This window comes from Podarcis liolepis (assembly GCF_965112155.1).
Source record: "Podarcis liolepis genome assembly, chromosome: 3".
Taxonomy (NCBI): domain Eukaryota; kingdom Metazoa; phylum Chordata; class Lepidosauria; order Squamata; family Lacertidae; genus Podarcis; species Podarcis liolepis.
Window position 1 is genome coordinate 118822160 of NC_139557.1, and position 14767 is coordinate 118836926.

Below are 14767 nucleotides of genomic sequence, written 5' to 3' on the forward strand. Positions count from 1 at the left end.
ACCTTCAAAGGTAGCCCCACATAGAGCACATTGCTGTAGTCCAAGCGGGAGATAACTAGAGCATGCACCACTCTGGCAAGACAGTCCGCTGGCAGGTAGGGTCTCAGCCTGCGTACCAGGTGGAGCTGGTAGACAGCCACCCTGGACACAGAATTAACGTGCGCCTCCATGGACAGCTGTGAATCCAAAATGACTCCCAGGCTGCGCACCTGGTCCTTCAGGGGCACAGTTACCCCATTCAGGACCAGGGAATACCCCATACCCGCCCGCCCCCTGTCCCCCAAAACAGTACTTCTGTCTTGTCAGGATTCAACCTCAATCTGTTACATTTATTCGAATCAGCGAGTACCTGGAGATGGCTTGTGTGGTCAACAAACGGCCGATTCAAAGTGAACCATCCTCGGAGAAGAAAACAATGGAACATTCCAGATCTCTCACACAACCTGATTCAGCCAATAGGGACACAGGACTTTAATTCTTCGGTTCGCTGGTGTGTTGGCTCCTTTCCACCAGGAGAACAATGGACTTTGTAGGTTATGTATGCTGATTATTATTTCACCCACCGCTACTCCCGTCTTGTTGGCCAAGCTGTTGACCTCATCTATGTTTACACACTTGTTCCAGTTCCTCGGAGATCACAGGTGACCCTCCAGCCATGAGGTTCCGTAATCTGTTGATCGTTGCCATTTTGGGTGCCTTTCTAGTCTCTTTAGGTAAGAGGAACAAGCTGAGTCGCTTATCACATGGGATCCCTTCTGAGACTTGATGGCCAGACCATGTTTGGTGGGTTCCATGCCCTTCTCTCTGGAAAAAATAATGGGGAGGGGGATTCCCGGCAGCTCACCCAAAGGGAGACATCCGTGCAACTCTCATGCTCCACATAATGCTTCCATGTGCCCTGTTTCTTGAGCATTCGTCCTGCCTGCTTGTGAGGAGGCCAGGCGACACCAGCTATTTCATGAGCATTCATCCTTATTTACTTGCAAGGAGGTTAGAAGGGTCTGCATCAAAAACCAGTATTATCCCAACACTGGTACCTTGGTTCTCAAACTTAACCCGTTCCGGGAAGTCCATTCCAAAAGTAATGCAAAACGAATTAATCCGTTCCATGCTTTTAAAAACAACTCCTAAAACAGCAATTTAACATGGAATTTTACTATCTAATGAGACCATTGATCCATAAAACGAAAGCAATAAACAATTTGCTGTGGTCACTGAACTGGTTTCCACACAGTCAAAAAAAGCCACAAAAACAAAAACGCAAACTAAATAGCAAAAACAGATAGACCTCACCGCAACACACAAAATGGAGCATGTTCGGCTTCCGAAAAAAGTTCGCAAACCGGAACACTTACTTCCAGGTTTGCAGTGTTTGGGTTCCAAGGCGTTTGCGAACCAAGGTACCACCGTACCTCCCAGCACATTTTCACTTCACTTTCCTTATCACAAAAAGCCTGATCTTTCAGGAGAGTGGGTTTCCCAGTCATCTATAACTGCACAACCTGAATTTGCCGCTGTGTGACTGAAGCCCACACCAAAATAGTGACAATGTGAGAGTACCCAGGTACACTTAACTTAATTCGTTCCGGAGGTCTGTTCTTAACCTGAAACTGTTCTTAACCTGAGGTACCACTTTAGCTAATGGGGCCTCCCGCTGCCACCGCACAATTTCTGTTCTCATCCTGAAGCAAAGTTCTTAACCCGAGGTACTACTTCCGGGTTAGCGGAGTCTGTAACCTGAAGCGTTTGTAACCCGAGGTACACTGTATAATTATTTTTTACTAAATAAATTTATTAGTTGCTTTTTTGCCATGGCAGCTCAAAGCAACTTACAAAATGACTTACAGAACAACAAAACATCCATGCATTAAAACCAGGGGGAGGGGCACAGTAGTAATACATCCCACCCATTCTATAAGGCTACGGAGAGTTAAAAGCCAAAGGCATGGTTTAAAAAGGAAGTTTTTTGCCTGGTTCTGAAGATACAGTCGTACCTCTGCTTACGTATCCCTCTGGATAAGTAAACTTTGGGTTGCGAATGCGGCAAATCAGGAAGTGTATACTTCCAGGTTTCGCCATGCGCGCATGCGCAGAAGCACTCAATCGCGCTGTGTGTGTGCCCTGCATGTGTGCACAAAAGGGCGCCTCCAGTTATCAAGTTTTTGGGATGCGGCTGGGCATCTGGAACGGATCCCATTCGTAACCGGAGGTACCACTGTATATAACAATGGCACCAGGCGAGCCTTCCTGGGGAGAGCATTTCACCAGCAGGGAGCCAAGGAAGAAAAGGCCTGTTCTCATGTTGCTAACTTCTGGGCCTCACATGGAGGGGGCACAAGAAGAAGGGCCTCAGATGATGATTGCAGGGTTCAGGTCGGTTCATATGGGAAGAGGTAGTTCTTGAAGTATTGCGGTCCTGAGCAACATAAGGATTTATGGGATGAATTGGGCCCAGAAACTATTTGGCAGCCAGTGTAGTCAGACTAGGACTGGCCTTTTATGCTCAGACCTTCTTGGCCCAGGGAGCAACCTGGCTGTGAAATTCTGCACCCGTCAAAGTTTCTAAACTGTCTTCCAAGGCAGCTCTACATATAATGAGTTGCAGTAATCTAACCTAGAGGTCATCAGGCAACAGAAGTTGGGCTGTCCCTGGCCAAAGAAACCAGCCAAAGCTGATGGAAGGCAAAAGTAAATTTAATGCATAGATGCCAAGCAGGGATGCCAAGCATAGATGCCTTTAACAACAACAACAACAACAACAATGTATAAATTATTTGTACCCCACCCATCTGGCTGGGTTTCCCAAGCCACTCAGGGCAGCTTCCAACAAAGATCAAAAATACATTAAAACATCAGTTATTAAAAACTTCCCTAAACAGGGCTGCCTTCAGATGTCTTCTAAACATCAGATAGTTGTTTATCTCTTTGACAGCTGATGAGAGGGCGTTCCAGCCCCAACCATCCTTGTTCATATGGCACGAGGACAGGGGAGGCTGCCTTATACCAAGTCAGAGCTTTGGTCCAACTTAGCACAGTGTTGTCTGCATCACTGGTCTTCAGCAGGGGGCTCACTATTATTATTATTATTATTATTATTATTATTATTATTATTATTATTATTATTATTATTATTATTATCTCTCCGGGCATTTATTTGTGGGGCCTTCCTGGTGTTTAGACATGAGTAGAATGTGTGCTTTTATTTAAAATGCATCTCTGGGTTATTTGTGGGACATAGGAATTCATTCCCCCCCATAGATAGATAGATAGATAGATAGATAGATAGATAGATAGATAGATAGATAGATAGTCCAGCCCCCCACAAGGTCTGAGGGACAGTGGACCGGTTCCCTGCTGAAAAAGTTTGCTGACCCCTGGTATAGGATGTCAAACAGATCAACCAAAGGCCTGGTTAAAAAGGAACATTTTTGCCTGGTGCCTAAAGATATATAATGAAGGCACCAGGCAAACTTCCCTAGGGAGAGCATTCCACAAATGGGGAGCAACCACAGAGAAGGCCCTGTTCTCGTGTTGCCACCCTCTGGACCTCTTGAGGAGAAGGCACACGAAGGAGGGTCTCAGATGATGATCTGAGGGTCTGGGTAGGTTCATATGGGAAGAGGCGGTCCTTGAGGTATCGTGGTCCTGAGCCATTTAAGGCTCACTAGTCGAACCCACATCCTGATCTAAGGTGGGCAGCAACAAGAACACTACCATGTAGATATCCGGTGAACGTTTAATAAATGGGTCCCCCAATGCAGGTTTTGGTTAAAGGTGTGTTCTGGGTCTGAAAGGTTGAAGATACCCAGTCTGCAATGGCCAACTATCATTTCAGATGGGGGTCTTTCTGAACCCTTACCTGGGACCTTTGACATGAAAAGCAGGTGTTCTGCCACTAAAGTACAGACCCTCCCCCCCATCCTAATTGCAAATGTATCCCACCCCCCAGATCATTGTCACCCCACCCTTCCCCTTGTCTTATAACGGAGTGCGAGTGATCACGAATCATCATTTTCCTTTGCTAAGGAGCCGGTTTGAACTTATTCGCCAGGCGCTGCCGGCGGAGAGCAGGGAAATGCCGAGGCAATCGGTGCTTCTACAATGAAATCGAGATCAGCACGTGCTACCACACGAAAATAAAATGTTGCCGGGAGAAGGATTGAGAGGCGCCGGCGCCGAGACTGTTGCGGATGACCTGAGAACCTGGGCGAGAGTGTCCCAAGAGAACCGACGTCTCTGAGTCTGCATGCTCTTTTTAGGAAAGCGGTTTCTCCCAGCTCAACAATTCCATTGTGAAACGGAGAGGAAATCAGGACCGCTGTGCGCATTTGCGCATCCTCTGGCATTGTCTTTCTTTCCACTTCTTCCTTCTAAAGCACTCGCAGCCTTTCCAACCCCTTGCTGTCAAACTGTAGCACCAATCCCTCATTGCAAAAACAAATCATAGATTTATATAATAAACAAATGATTCTTTTTTATAATAATAATAAAAATGAGACCTGTGTTGTTATAGGTGACCAAGAATTCTGTGCAAGCACCTAGGTAGGCTGCTGTGTTCACCTGGGTAGGCTGACTCTGAACATTGTTCTGGACTCCCCACTTCTCTGAGGACTAAGACATTTCAGAGTCAGCAATGCTTAGCCCAGTTTGGTTTGCTTTGGAAGGAAATGTGAGCGCTTTTCTTGCAGTCTTTGGTTTTACAGTATGATTGCCTCTTATGCGGGGGTTCAGCTCTGAGAATTCCACATATGCACAAAAGTCACATATACCCAAATCCTTGGAACCACACCCATGGTCAATGGGTGAGGGAGAGAGAGAGAGTCCCTAGTACAGTGGAGCCTAAGTTTTTGAGCGTCTTGGAATCCAAACAATTCAGAACCCAAATGCCAAAAACCCAGAAGTAATTGCTTCCATATTCGAATGCGCCCCAGAAGTCGAACGGCTTCCGGGGCACATTTCTTTGTTTTTTCCAGTGGATTTTGCCAAAAACCCATTGATCCGTGGTTTTCAAATGTTTCAGAAGTCGAACGGTCTTCTGGAACAGATTACGTTCGAAAACCAATGTTCCACTGTATCCCTAAAGCCAGAGTGCTGAGCAGACCTTGTCCTTCAAGCAAGGAGGAGATCTTAAAACCTCTTTAGGCACTAGATACAGTAACTCAAGTGGATGAGGTGCAAAAAGAGATTTTTAAGCTCTCATCCTTGCTTGGGCATTAAAGTACACCCAACTCACCAGCTCTGGGAGGCTGGCGATGCTTATGCAAGATCTCACAGTCAGTAGGAAGAAGCTTTTGATGCCTCAAAGGCTCTGTGCATTGAATTCTAAAGCTCAACTGAAGAAAGCACTTCTTGAAGCATTGCATAGGGGGTTTTGTTTTGGGGTTTTTTCACTGGACAGCAACATTTTTGCACCTTTTTTTGAACTTTGTTAAGTAATCAAAACATTTCACAACAAAAGAGTCAGGTGGCAACTTGCTATTTTAGATCCATAGTGAATGGTTGGATATGACATCAGAACATGAAGAAATTCCATCTAAGGCCAGACTAGAAAATAAGTTCATTGTTCTCACCGGAGCAGAGAGGGCTAGTAATACAGTGGAACCTCCGTTTATGAACTTAATTCATTCGGGAGGTCTGTTTTTTTTAGGGGGGATTCCCCCCAAATCCACCGTTTTATTCGTACAGATTAAAATACATCAGATAGTGAGCATTTCATTTTCAGCCCATAATCCAGAGCCATTAACAAGTTGGTTTTCACCAGACATTCTGGCCCGAAGTCACAAAATTAGGAATTCTAAATACAGTCATACCTTGGGCTGATTATGCTTCGAGTTGAGCGCATTCAAGTTGCGCTCCGCAGCAACCGGGAAGTAATAGAGCGCGTTACTTCCGGGTTTCGCCGCTTGCGCATGTGCAGACACTCAAAATGACATCATGTGCATGTGCAGAAGCGGCGAAAAGTGACGCGTGCGTGCGCAGACATGCCGTCGCTACTTACGTTTACCTCTAGATGCGAACGGGGCTCTGGAACAGATCCCGTTCGTATCTAGAGGTACCACTGTAGAGCTAATCTCTCTCTGCTAAAGCGACAAGGTGTGCATCAATCTCTGCTTCTGAAAGGATGCTGAATTTAGGATTATCAAGTGTGACAACTCCTACTTCTATTTCAGAGGGGTTGAAGTCAATTGACAAAACAGTAGAGAAGCAGATTATTGCTGTCTCCACAGTCTGTTCAAATGTCCAGTCCATTTTTTTCTTCACTCCCCCCCCCGAGGTCCATTCTTAACCCAAAACCGTCCTTAACCTGAAACTGTTCTTAACCTGAAGCACCACTTTAGCTAACGGGGCCTCCCACTGCCACCACACCTCCGCGGTGCAATTTCTGTCCTCATCCTGAAGCAAAGTTCTCAACCTGAGGTACTACTTCCGGGTTAGCGGAGTTTGTAACCCGAAGTGTTTGTAACCCAAGGTGCCACTGTAGTGCATAGGCTGGAAGATGCAGGACAGGCAAAACGAAATACTTCATCCACACAGCACATAGTTCAACTATGGAACTCCCTGCCACAGGAGACAGTGATGGCCACCAACTAGGATGGCTTTAAAAAGAAGATTCATGGAGGGGGAGAGGGCTATGAATGTCTGTGCTGTGTACATCTGGAGGAAGCAATGCTTCCGAATACCAGTTGTTGGGAACCGCAGGAGAAAAAGAATGATATTGTGCTTGGATTTCCTTGCTGGTCTCCCACAGACATCTGAGAACCAGGTGCTGTGCTCGATGAGCCATTGGCCTGATCTAGCAGGCTCTTATGTTCCAACACGTTCTTATGTTCTTGTTGTTTAGTCGCGTCCGACTCTTCATGACACCCTGGACCAGAGCACTCCAGGCACTCCTGTCTTCCACTGCCTCCCGCAGTTTGGTCAAACTCATGCTGGCAGCTTTGAGAACACTGTCCAACCATCTCGTCCTCTGTCGTCCCCTTCTCCTTGTGCCCTCCATCTTTCCCAACATCAGGGTCTTTTCCAGGGAGTCCTCTCTTCTCATGAGGTGGCCAAAGTATTGGAGCCTCAGCTTCAGGATCTGTCCTTCAAGTGAGCACTCAGGGCTGATTTCCTTCAGAATGGAGAGGTTCTATCCATGTTCTTGCACATTTAGAAATCTCATAAACTGTCGTGGGTACCACAAAGTACTCATTTCACAGAAGGAAACTGGCAACACTCAGAATGCCAACTGCCTCCAGCAAGCAAAATACTTATACCCCTACCAAAAAACGAAAACCAAACATGCGCACACAAACACACACACACACACAGAGAGAGAGAGAGGGAGGGAGGGAGGGAGGGGGAGAGAATGCCACCAAAAGAACAGGTAATATTTCCCAACCAAACAATAAGCAAACATAAAAAAGCATATAACATTGTCTTACTGCACTGACACATGGATAGGGAAGCTTGTGGTGGTGTGAAATGATCTCATATGTTTGGGAGGCAGTGATATCCCAGCCATAGATATCATGCTTCATATTGGACTGAGTAAATATTGTGTGAAGGCACCTACGTTCTTCTTGAGCAGGCATGGCCAAACTTGGCCCTCCAGCTGTTTTGGTACTACACTTCCCATCATCCCTGACCACTGGTCCTGTTAGCTAGGGATGATGGGAGTTGTAGTCCAGAAACAGCTGGAGGGGCAAGTTTGGCCATGCCTGTTCTATAGCAAATACAGTACTTTTGATATTAGACTACCAAATTCAGCCGCCATAGGTGCTTTAAAAATAAGGCACATGTGCTGATATTCTCACATTCAGGGGCATGAGTCATGTTGCTCAATTTTAATTTACTGAGATGTACACCTGTTAGAGGGACGTGGCTGGAGCTGTGGGTTAAACCACATAGCCTAGGACTTGCTGATCAGAAGGTCGGCGGTTCGAATCCCCGTGACGGGGTGAGCTGCCATTGCTCGGTCCCTGCTCCTGCCAACCTAGCAGTTCAAAAGCTCATCAAAGTGCAAGTAGATAAATAGGTACCGCTCCAGCGGGAAGGTAAACGGCATTTCTGTGCGCTGCTCTGGTTCGCCAGAAACGGCTTAGTCATGCTGGCCACATGACCCGGAAGCTGTACACCGGCTCCCTCGGCCAATAAAGTGAGATGAGCGCCGCAACCCCAGAGTCGTCCACGACTGGACCTAATGGTCAGGGGTCCCTTTACCTTTACACCTGTTAGAAGTGTGCACTGGCTCTGTTTGAAATCCAAACTGGGATGCTTCACAGTGCTTTTATATTTGCCTGAGTTGGGTGGCAATGTTAACAAGGCACCCTGTGTCAGAGGAGCACTCTCACTCTCTCCCAAAAACTTGTGTTGCTCTGTTGACTCAGTCACAGATGCACACAAAATGCTGCAGACTCCTTTGTGTTGTTAAAAGAGAAACCAAGCTGACACATTTTAATGGACGGGTTTAGCTTTTAAACAGAAGGAATTTTTTTTATCAGTTTCTTCAGTCACGGTGCTTTGGGGAAGGTAGAATACTGAGGGAAGTTATTTGTTTCACAAACTTGCCTACTGCTATTTTTGCAAGTCCTGCCTCTCCAGATGAGGGTGCTTAGAAGGGTGGATCAGAAGAATCAGGGTCCCTCCCACCCTTTAAAAAACATTTCAAGTCACAACAAGCAGAGCAACTACTTTAATTGTTTTAATTTTATGCTGGGGGTGGGCTTCTTGTTCTTTTTCAGTTTGTATTTGTGCTGCCTTTGAGTTCTAGGGAACTTACAATGTTTAGAGCATAGTGTTGTCACTCTTCATTCTTTCCTTCTGTGGCGGTGAAAAGTTCGTTTTAATTCTTGGTTTTTTAATATCCTTAACTTTCCCCCCAAGAGCAACCTTAAATAAGACTCCTGGCACTATAACCTATTTGTCTTCAGTGTGAATGTTTCTTTACCCAACAATTTTCTGATTGATTTCCCATAAGAAACTCAGAGAGGTTAAGTGATTCCTGTTTTTCCATCCCAATTCTGTAAAGACTGTCTTCCTTCTGAAATTTGGCAGGATTCATGTCCTCAGACCATGGCAGCAAATTCCATCCATTCTCACCAAATAGAAATACAAAATAAAAAGAGATGCCTGAAAATTCTACCCACTTCTGTCAAAAAGTCCCCCATAATAGTAAATGGTGGGAAACAGAGCTTTGTTTTTAACAGACCCAAAACATGAGTTGAATCAGACAGACAATAGAGCGACTTGGAATAAATTAGTCTGTTTCCCAAAGTGACAGATACAAACCAAATTGATGGTTGGTGCACATCCCTAAAACTTGTTCCAGTCCTTAAAAACTAAAGACCAGTTGAAAAATCAGGTCTCCTTTTCAGCCAATTGGAAAGGAGTCACCTACATATGCAACCTGATTGGCTAATATCACTCTAGAATGAAGCGGTCTTGAAACAAGAGGCTGCTAGACAAACAATGGTCTTTCCTTTCCAGCCTATGGGGAAAGAGAATTTCATTCTCTTATGTCATACTAGGTGTTCCAAGCATGAGATGGTTAGAACCGCAGTGGGAGCAAAGCACCACAGGGCGTCGAGGGTAAGAACTGTCTGATGGCTGTTTCATTGTCTGGTAGTTAATAGTATTTGCGATAGAACCTGTGTGTTGAAATGTAGAAATTATCTGTGTGGGTCTTCACCCAACACTGGCCCATTCATCAACCATAAAAACTAGAGAGGGCCAAAGCTTTGGGTTGTGTTGTCTGTTCTTGAGGTTGTGTTGAGTGACATTAACAAATTACAGTTACTCTACTCATTGGCTTTCCATGATGATCCCTGAACAAGAACCAGTAATTACCTTGTGGATTTTGAAAGAACTGCACCCCAGGGTGTGTGTTTTCCCCTTTTATCTGTGGAGACAGACAAAATAACAACCAGACCAACACCACTGGTGGTCAGAGGTGGTTTTAGGGTAGCACAAAGGGTTCGGCCGCACTGAGGGCCACAGGGGGTGCCACAACAATGGAGAATGGTGCGCGAGAGATGGTGGGGAGAAAATTTTAACATCGCACAGGGCACTGGTGGAATTTGACATCCCAGTGTCTGCCACTGCTGATGGTCCTTGGTGATCTTTTTGCACAATTCTCGATGAACGAAGAATGTATTGGATTTATTTGCTCTTCTTTTATACTGTTGTTTTCATGGTTGCTTCTGCTGTTATTGAAATTTCTTAACCACCTGAGTGGCAGGCCTTGGGTTCTCACATTTCAGTGGTGCCCTGTGTAACACCAAAATTTGCCTCCCACTCGCCTCTCACCTTCCATTCTACATCATAATTGTGGCACCCCCAAGGCTCTGCGCCCAGTGCGACCGAACTGGTCACATCCCTCTAAATCTGCCTATGCCCAGCCTTTACCATAAGGTCCCATTGTGGGTCACCGCAATGCAAAAAAAGAAAACATGGAAATCAGTTAAACCAATTTACAATCGAAGGAATAAGGTGCATCCAGTTTATAGGTATAAAGCATGATGTAAATAATATCTAGCTACATTTGATGTGGCTTTGAATTCTCAGAAAGTTCGCAGCAATTTAGTCTTGCATATTGGAGTAGCAAGCCAAAATAGTCATAAAATAAGATGTCCCTCTATAGAAACCTTTTGGCTTCTGCTTTCATCAGCAATTTGAAGTGTATAAGACAGGGAGGAGAAGGAGCTGCTTTTAAACAATGAGGGTGGATAAATGTCCTCTGAAGGTGACATCTGCCCTCTAAGGCCTCTGAAAGAGTGCTCTGAAACCCTGGTGAAAATTACGCATTGCTTTCCAAACCAAAGCCACTAGATGCTTTTCAGCAGAGCTAAACCCGTATCCTATCATAGTGAACATATATCTCTGTCCACCACTGATGGGTAACATTTGGATTGTTCATTATAGACAGAGGTTGACTGGATGTGGGGAGAGAGGGAGAAAGGAAGGGAAGGGGGAAGAAAGAGCACGATCCACCCCCCAAAATTGTTCCATTTCTTTCCCTACATATATACTTAACTTTTTCCTTCTGCAATTTCTGGATTTATAAGAGGGTGCTTGATTTTGACTGGGAAAAGGCAGGCGATGGAGAGAGGAAGATTCATCTGGCATTTATTTGACACTACCTAGTTATTTATTTACCGACCCCCTTCCCCTTTTGCATCGTTGCTACTGCTAGCGGTTCGTTTTATGGCACAGAAAAGGTTTACCACTGTCCCTCTCCTTTTATTTCACTTTCCTAGTTACCCTGGAGAGTGACCCAGCCTGACCCAGCCATGAGGAGTTTCCACCTCCTGGTTGCCCTATTCCTTGCAGTGCTCCTGGTGAGCCCAGGTAAGGTGCACAGAAATGGAGCTCACTAGCAAAACGCCTCTCTAGCTTATAGGTTTCCTAGGGTGGACTTGTAAATCACAATTTAATGCAACAGGCTACAGGTAATATGTGCTTTCACATATTAAGCTTTGGTTTCAAATTCCAAAACAGAATGGGTTGCGTTGTTCATGAGGCTTAATAAATCTATGCAGCAGGGAGTCCTTCCTTAGATTGGCTGAACTTCAGGGTTCATGATCCTGGCAAATATGGGTGGAGAAATCCATCAAGCTTCTCTTTTACACTTGCTTGCTCAAACTGAAGAGTAACAGGTTAAGGACTAGCCATTCTGTGTAGTCCCTGCACCTCTTTCCTTTGATCATCCTGGTGCAGCAAATTAGGAAGAGGCACTTGATCCTTCCAGATTCTTGGATTTGAGCCCAGCAACAACACCTGTATTGCAAGAGAGTAAGTGGAGAGGAGATCTCTCTGCAAATCATCCTTGGGTAGAGTCATGAATGCACCTGATACATCTGACTGTGTGGTGTTTTTTTCTGATTCAGTAAATGGCATGAAATATACTCAGAGTCGCAAAGTGATTTCATGCTCTTTATTCAGCTCATAGTGATGAGGAGGAATGAATGAAAGTCCCCTCAAAGTATCTGCTTTATATACATTATTTACACAATGGGCTGCACATGATTGGTTAATTCTGGAATTCTACTGTAAGCCAATCGTGTTCTAGGACCAATCAGACTGCTGCAATTTGGATCCTATTGTTCTAGGACCAATCAGACTGCTGCAGTTTGGATCCTATTCAACTCAGTACATAACATGGCATATGGAGTTTTTATTACTCATCTGCTTATTTGATTTCTTACCCTTTGCCTTAAGGTCCCAGGGTGAGTTAAAGCAACAGTACATACAGTAGCAAGAACACATAAAACCGCTCCACCTGGAATGGTTTGGCGTATTTCATCATCATAACAAGAACAATACAAATTTGGCAAAAGCGGTGGGTCACACGAGAAGCGAAGCCATGACTGTCAAAGGATAAAGCAATGCATGGTCATCCCAGGGCGGAAGAGAGGCAGTGTGGGCTAGCAGTTAGAGTGTCAGGCTAGGGAACCTGGGAAACCTGGGTACGAATCTCTACTTGGCCCCGAAACTCACAAGGCAATCTTGAGCCAGTCACAGAAGATGGCAGAAGACCTCTTTGAGGAGGGTCCCACACTTCTGAGCATAGCTGTCAACTTTTCCCTTCTCTTGCGAGGAATCCTATTTGGAGTAAGGGAATTTCCCTTTAAAGAAAGGGAAACGTTGACAGCTATTCTTCTGAGGGTAGCAAAACTAGCAAAAAAGTCCCATCCGTGGATTTTAACAGTTGAGAAGGTCAGTTGATAGAAGCTATCTATCTCCAAACGCCAGATGTTGAGGATGAATAACAGGGGAAGGCGTAGCCTGCCTGACCCAGCAAGGCTGTCTTCAAGGCATTATGTCCTCTGCTTCTTTCTTACGCAGGAAATGGGGAGCGCGAGCCCCGGTATGTGAGCCACTGCCTCCGGCGAGGAGGAATCTGTCGGTATGATGACTGCAGTGAGGGCGAGGAGCAGATTGGGACCTGCTACCACCACACCATGATCTGTTGCCGGGATGAAGTGGTTTAGTAAGGAGAGGCAAACTGAAGATATCCCCCCAAAGGAGAGAGTGTTCCTCTGCTCCCTTTTTCCAGTTATGAATTAACCTTGCCAAATCTTACACCCACACACCCTCCTAATAAAAATGTATTTTTTCCTCTCTTGCATTTCTGTTTGCTACTCTCCTACAGTGGTTTGCACTTCAATCCCCCTTGTTTCTAAAACGTTCAGGGACCAGCCGTGAGCTGGCTGCTTGAGAAGTAGAAAAAACAACAACCTTGGAATAAACCCTTCTACCACCCCTGTCCCCAAAATCATAAAACTTTGTGTTTTGGAGATGGCTGGTTAGTTTGTTGTTGCTGCTAGTTTGTTGGTTTCTTAACAAACAATATTGCATATGTTACGAGAAGAAAGAAGGCAAAAAATAAAGATATGAAGCCATAAAGAGCCACAGCCTAGGAGGACAAAAGTAGAAAAATTAAGCACAGCTCCAAAGGGATAATAAAGTATTAGTTCAATCAAAAATTCCCTTTACAAATAATCAAGATTTATATAACGATTCTCCACCTGTGAGTCCCAGGAACATTGAGAATAAAACTTCTATATAGTCTTAAATGAGCCAGACATTTGTATATACTGGTGGTGCTTGTATATAAGTGACCACATGCCTCAAAATCTGTATAATATTTTTTAATGCCATATATTCAAAAAATGGTCACTTGAGCTCTGCCCTTTAGATACTTTCAGTTTGTGAGGTACCTTTTGAAGAAGCACAAGCTATTATTCATCACCTGCTCTTACCCTAAATTTCCAACACAGGTTTCAGCATTGCAACGCAGCAATAATAATAATAATAATAATAATAATAATAATAATAATAATAATAATAATTTATTTGTACCCCACCCATCTGGCTGGGTCTCCCCAGCCACTCCGGGCGGCTTCCAACAAAGATGAAAAATACATTAAAATGTCACACATTAAAAACTTCCCTGAACAGGGTTGCCTTCAGATGTCTACTAAATGTCAGGTAGTTATTTTTCTCTTTGACATCTGATGGGAGGGTGTTCCACAGGGCGGGTGCCACCACCGAGAAGGCCCTCTGCCTGGTTCCCTGTAGCGTTGCTTCTCGCAATGAGGGAACCGCCAGAAGGCCCTCGGAGCTGGACCTCAGCGTCCAGGCAGAACGATGGAGATGGAGACGCTCCTTCAGGTATATTGGACCAAGGCCGTTTAGGGCTTTAAAGGTTGGCAATGGTTGGCATCCATCTGTCTCGGGAGACAATGGAGGAATGCACCTTTGGGGGTGAAGTCAAACTGTTGGAAGGTTGTAGCACCTGCTGTGGTCGTAGAGACAGGTATGGGAGAGACATGTTTTGGTGCAGCTTGGGCAGACGAAGGTGTCCAGTTCTGTAGATGCAGATGCACCATGGCATTTTTTCTCTCTGCGCTCCTCCCAACAGTCTTTCCTCCTCTGGTCACTGCTGTGAATACACAACCTGACTGTCTACAGGCACTGTGGTCTAAAGCAAGCGATTCCCACAGGGCAGGGTTAATGATGTCAGCCTTCATGTCATGCTTGCAGACATCTTTGTAACACAGAGTTGGTCTGCCAGTGGGCCTGGTGCCTCAAGCCAGCTTTCTGTAGAGCACATGGTTCCTACATTCTACTTATGAGTAAATACATAGTCACATTTTTAAAAAAACAGCTTAGATGTGAAAGGGCTTAAGAGCAACCAGAAAAGGAGGAGAAAAGTGGTCAAATATAGTTTTGTTGCAAAAGTATGTTTCCGAGCACAATTCAAAGTGTTGGTGCTGACCTTTAA

The 14767-nt window shown here is 45.0% G+C and overlaps 1 protein-coding gene and 2 long non-coding RNA genes across 3 annotated transcripts; 2 read left to right on the forward strand and 1 right to left on the reverse strand.

The window, feature by feature from the left end:
* Positions 1-470: 470 nt before the first annotated feature.
* LOC310702842 lies at positions 471-4493 on the forward strand. Its single transcript, XR_014523681.1, has 2 exons — positions 471-713; positions 4027-4493. It is a non-coding gene; the product is annotated as an uncharacterized lncRNA (long non-coding RNA).
* Positions 4494-5659: 1166 nt separating this feature from the next.
* On the reverse strand, positions 5660-6256 carry LOC310702317. Its single transcript, XR_014523448.1, has 2 exons — positions 6057-6256; positions 5660-5794 (listed from the first exon to the last, which is right to left on the reverse strand). It is a non-coding gene; the product is annotated as an uncharacterized lncRNA (long non-coding RNA).
* Positions 6257-9446: 3190 nt separating this feature from the next.
* Positions 9447-13098, forward strand: LOC310702314 (beta-defensin 1-like). The gene is made up of 3 exons (XM_083493741.1): positions 9447-9570; positions 11238-11328; positions 12826-13098. Exons 1-3 carry the CDS (start codon positions 9451-9453, stop codon positions 12969-12971), a joined length of 357 nt encoding a protein of 118 aa, XP_083349867.1. The 5' UTR covers positions 9447-9450; the 3' UTR covers positions 12972-13098.
* The last annotated feature ends 1669 nt before the right edge of the window (positions 13099-14767 follow it).

Excerpts from the sequence above, each read along its gene's own strand:
- LOC310702314 (XM_083493741.1), top strand. The coding sequence starts at position 9,451 with ATGGTCTTTCCTTTCCAGCCTATGGGGAAAGAGAATTTCATTCTCTTA. Across the intron at positions 9,571-11,237 it reads AGCACCACAGGGCGTCGAGG|TTACCCTGGAGAGTGACCCA; the intron begins GTAAGAACTGTC and ends TCACTTTCCTAG. Across the intron at positions 11,329-12,825 it reads AGTGCTCCTGGTGAGCCCAG|GAAATGGGGAGCGCGAGCCC; the intron begins GTAAGGTGCACA and ends TTTCTTACGCAG.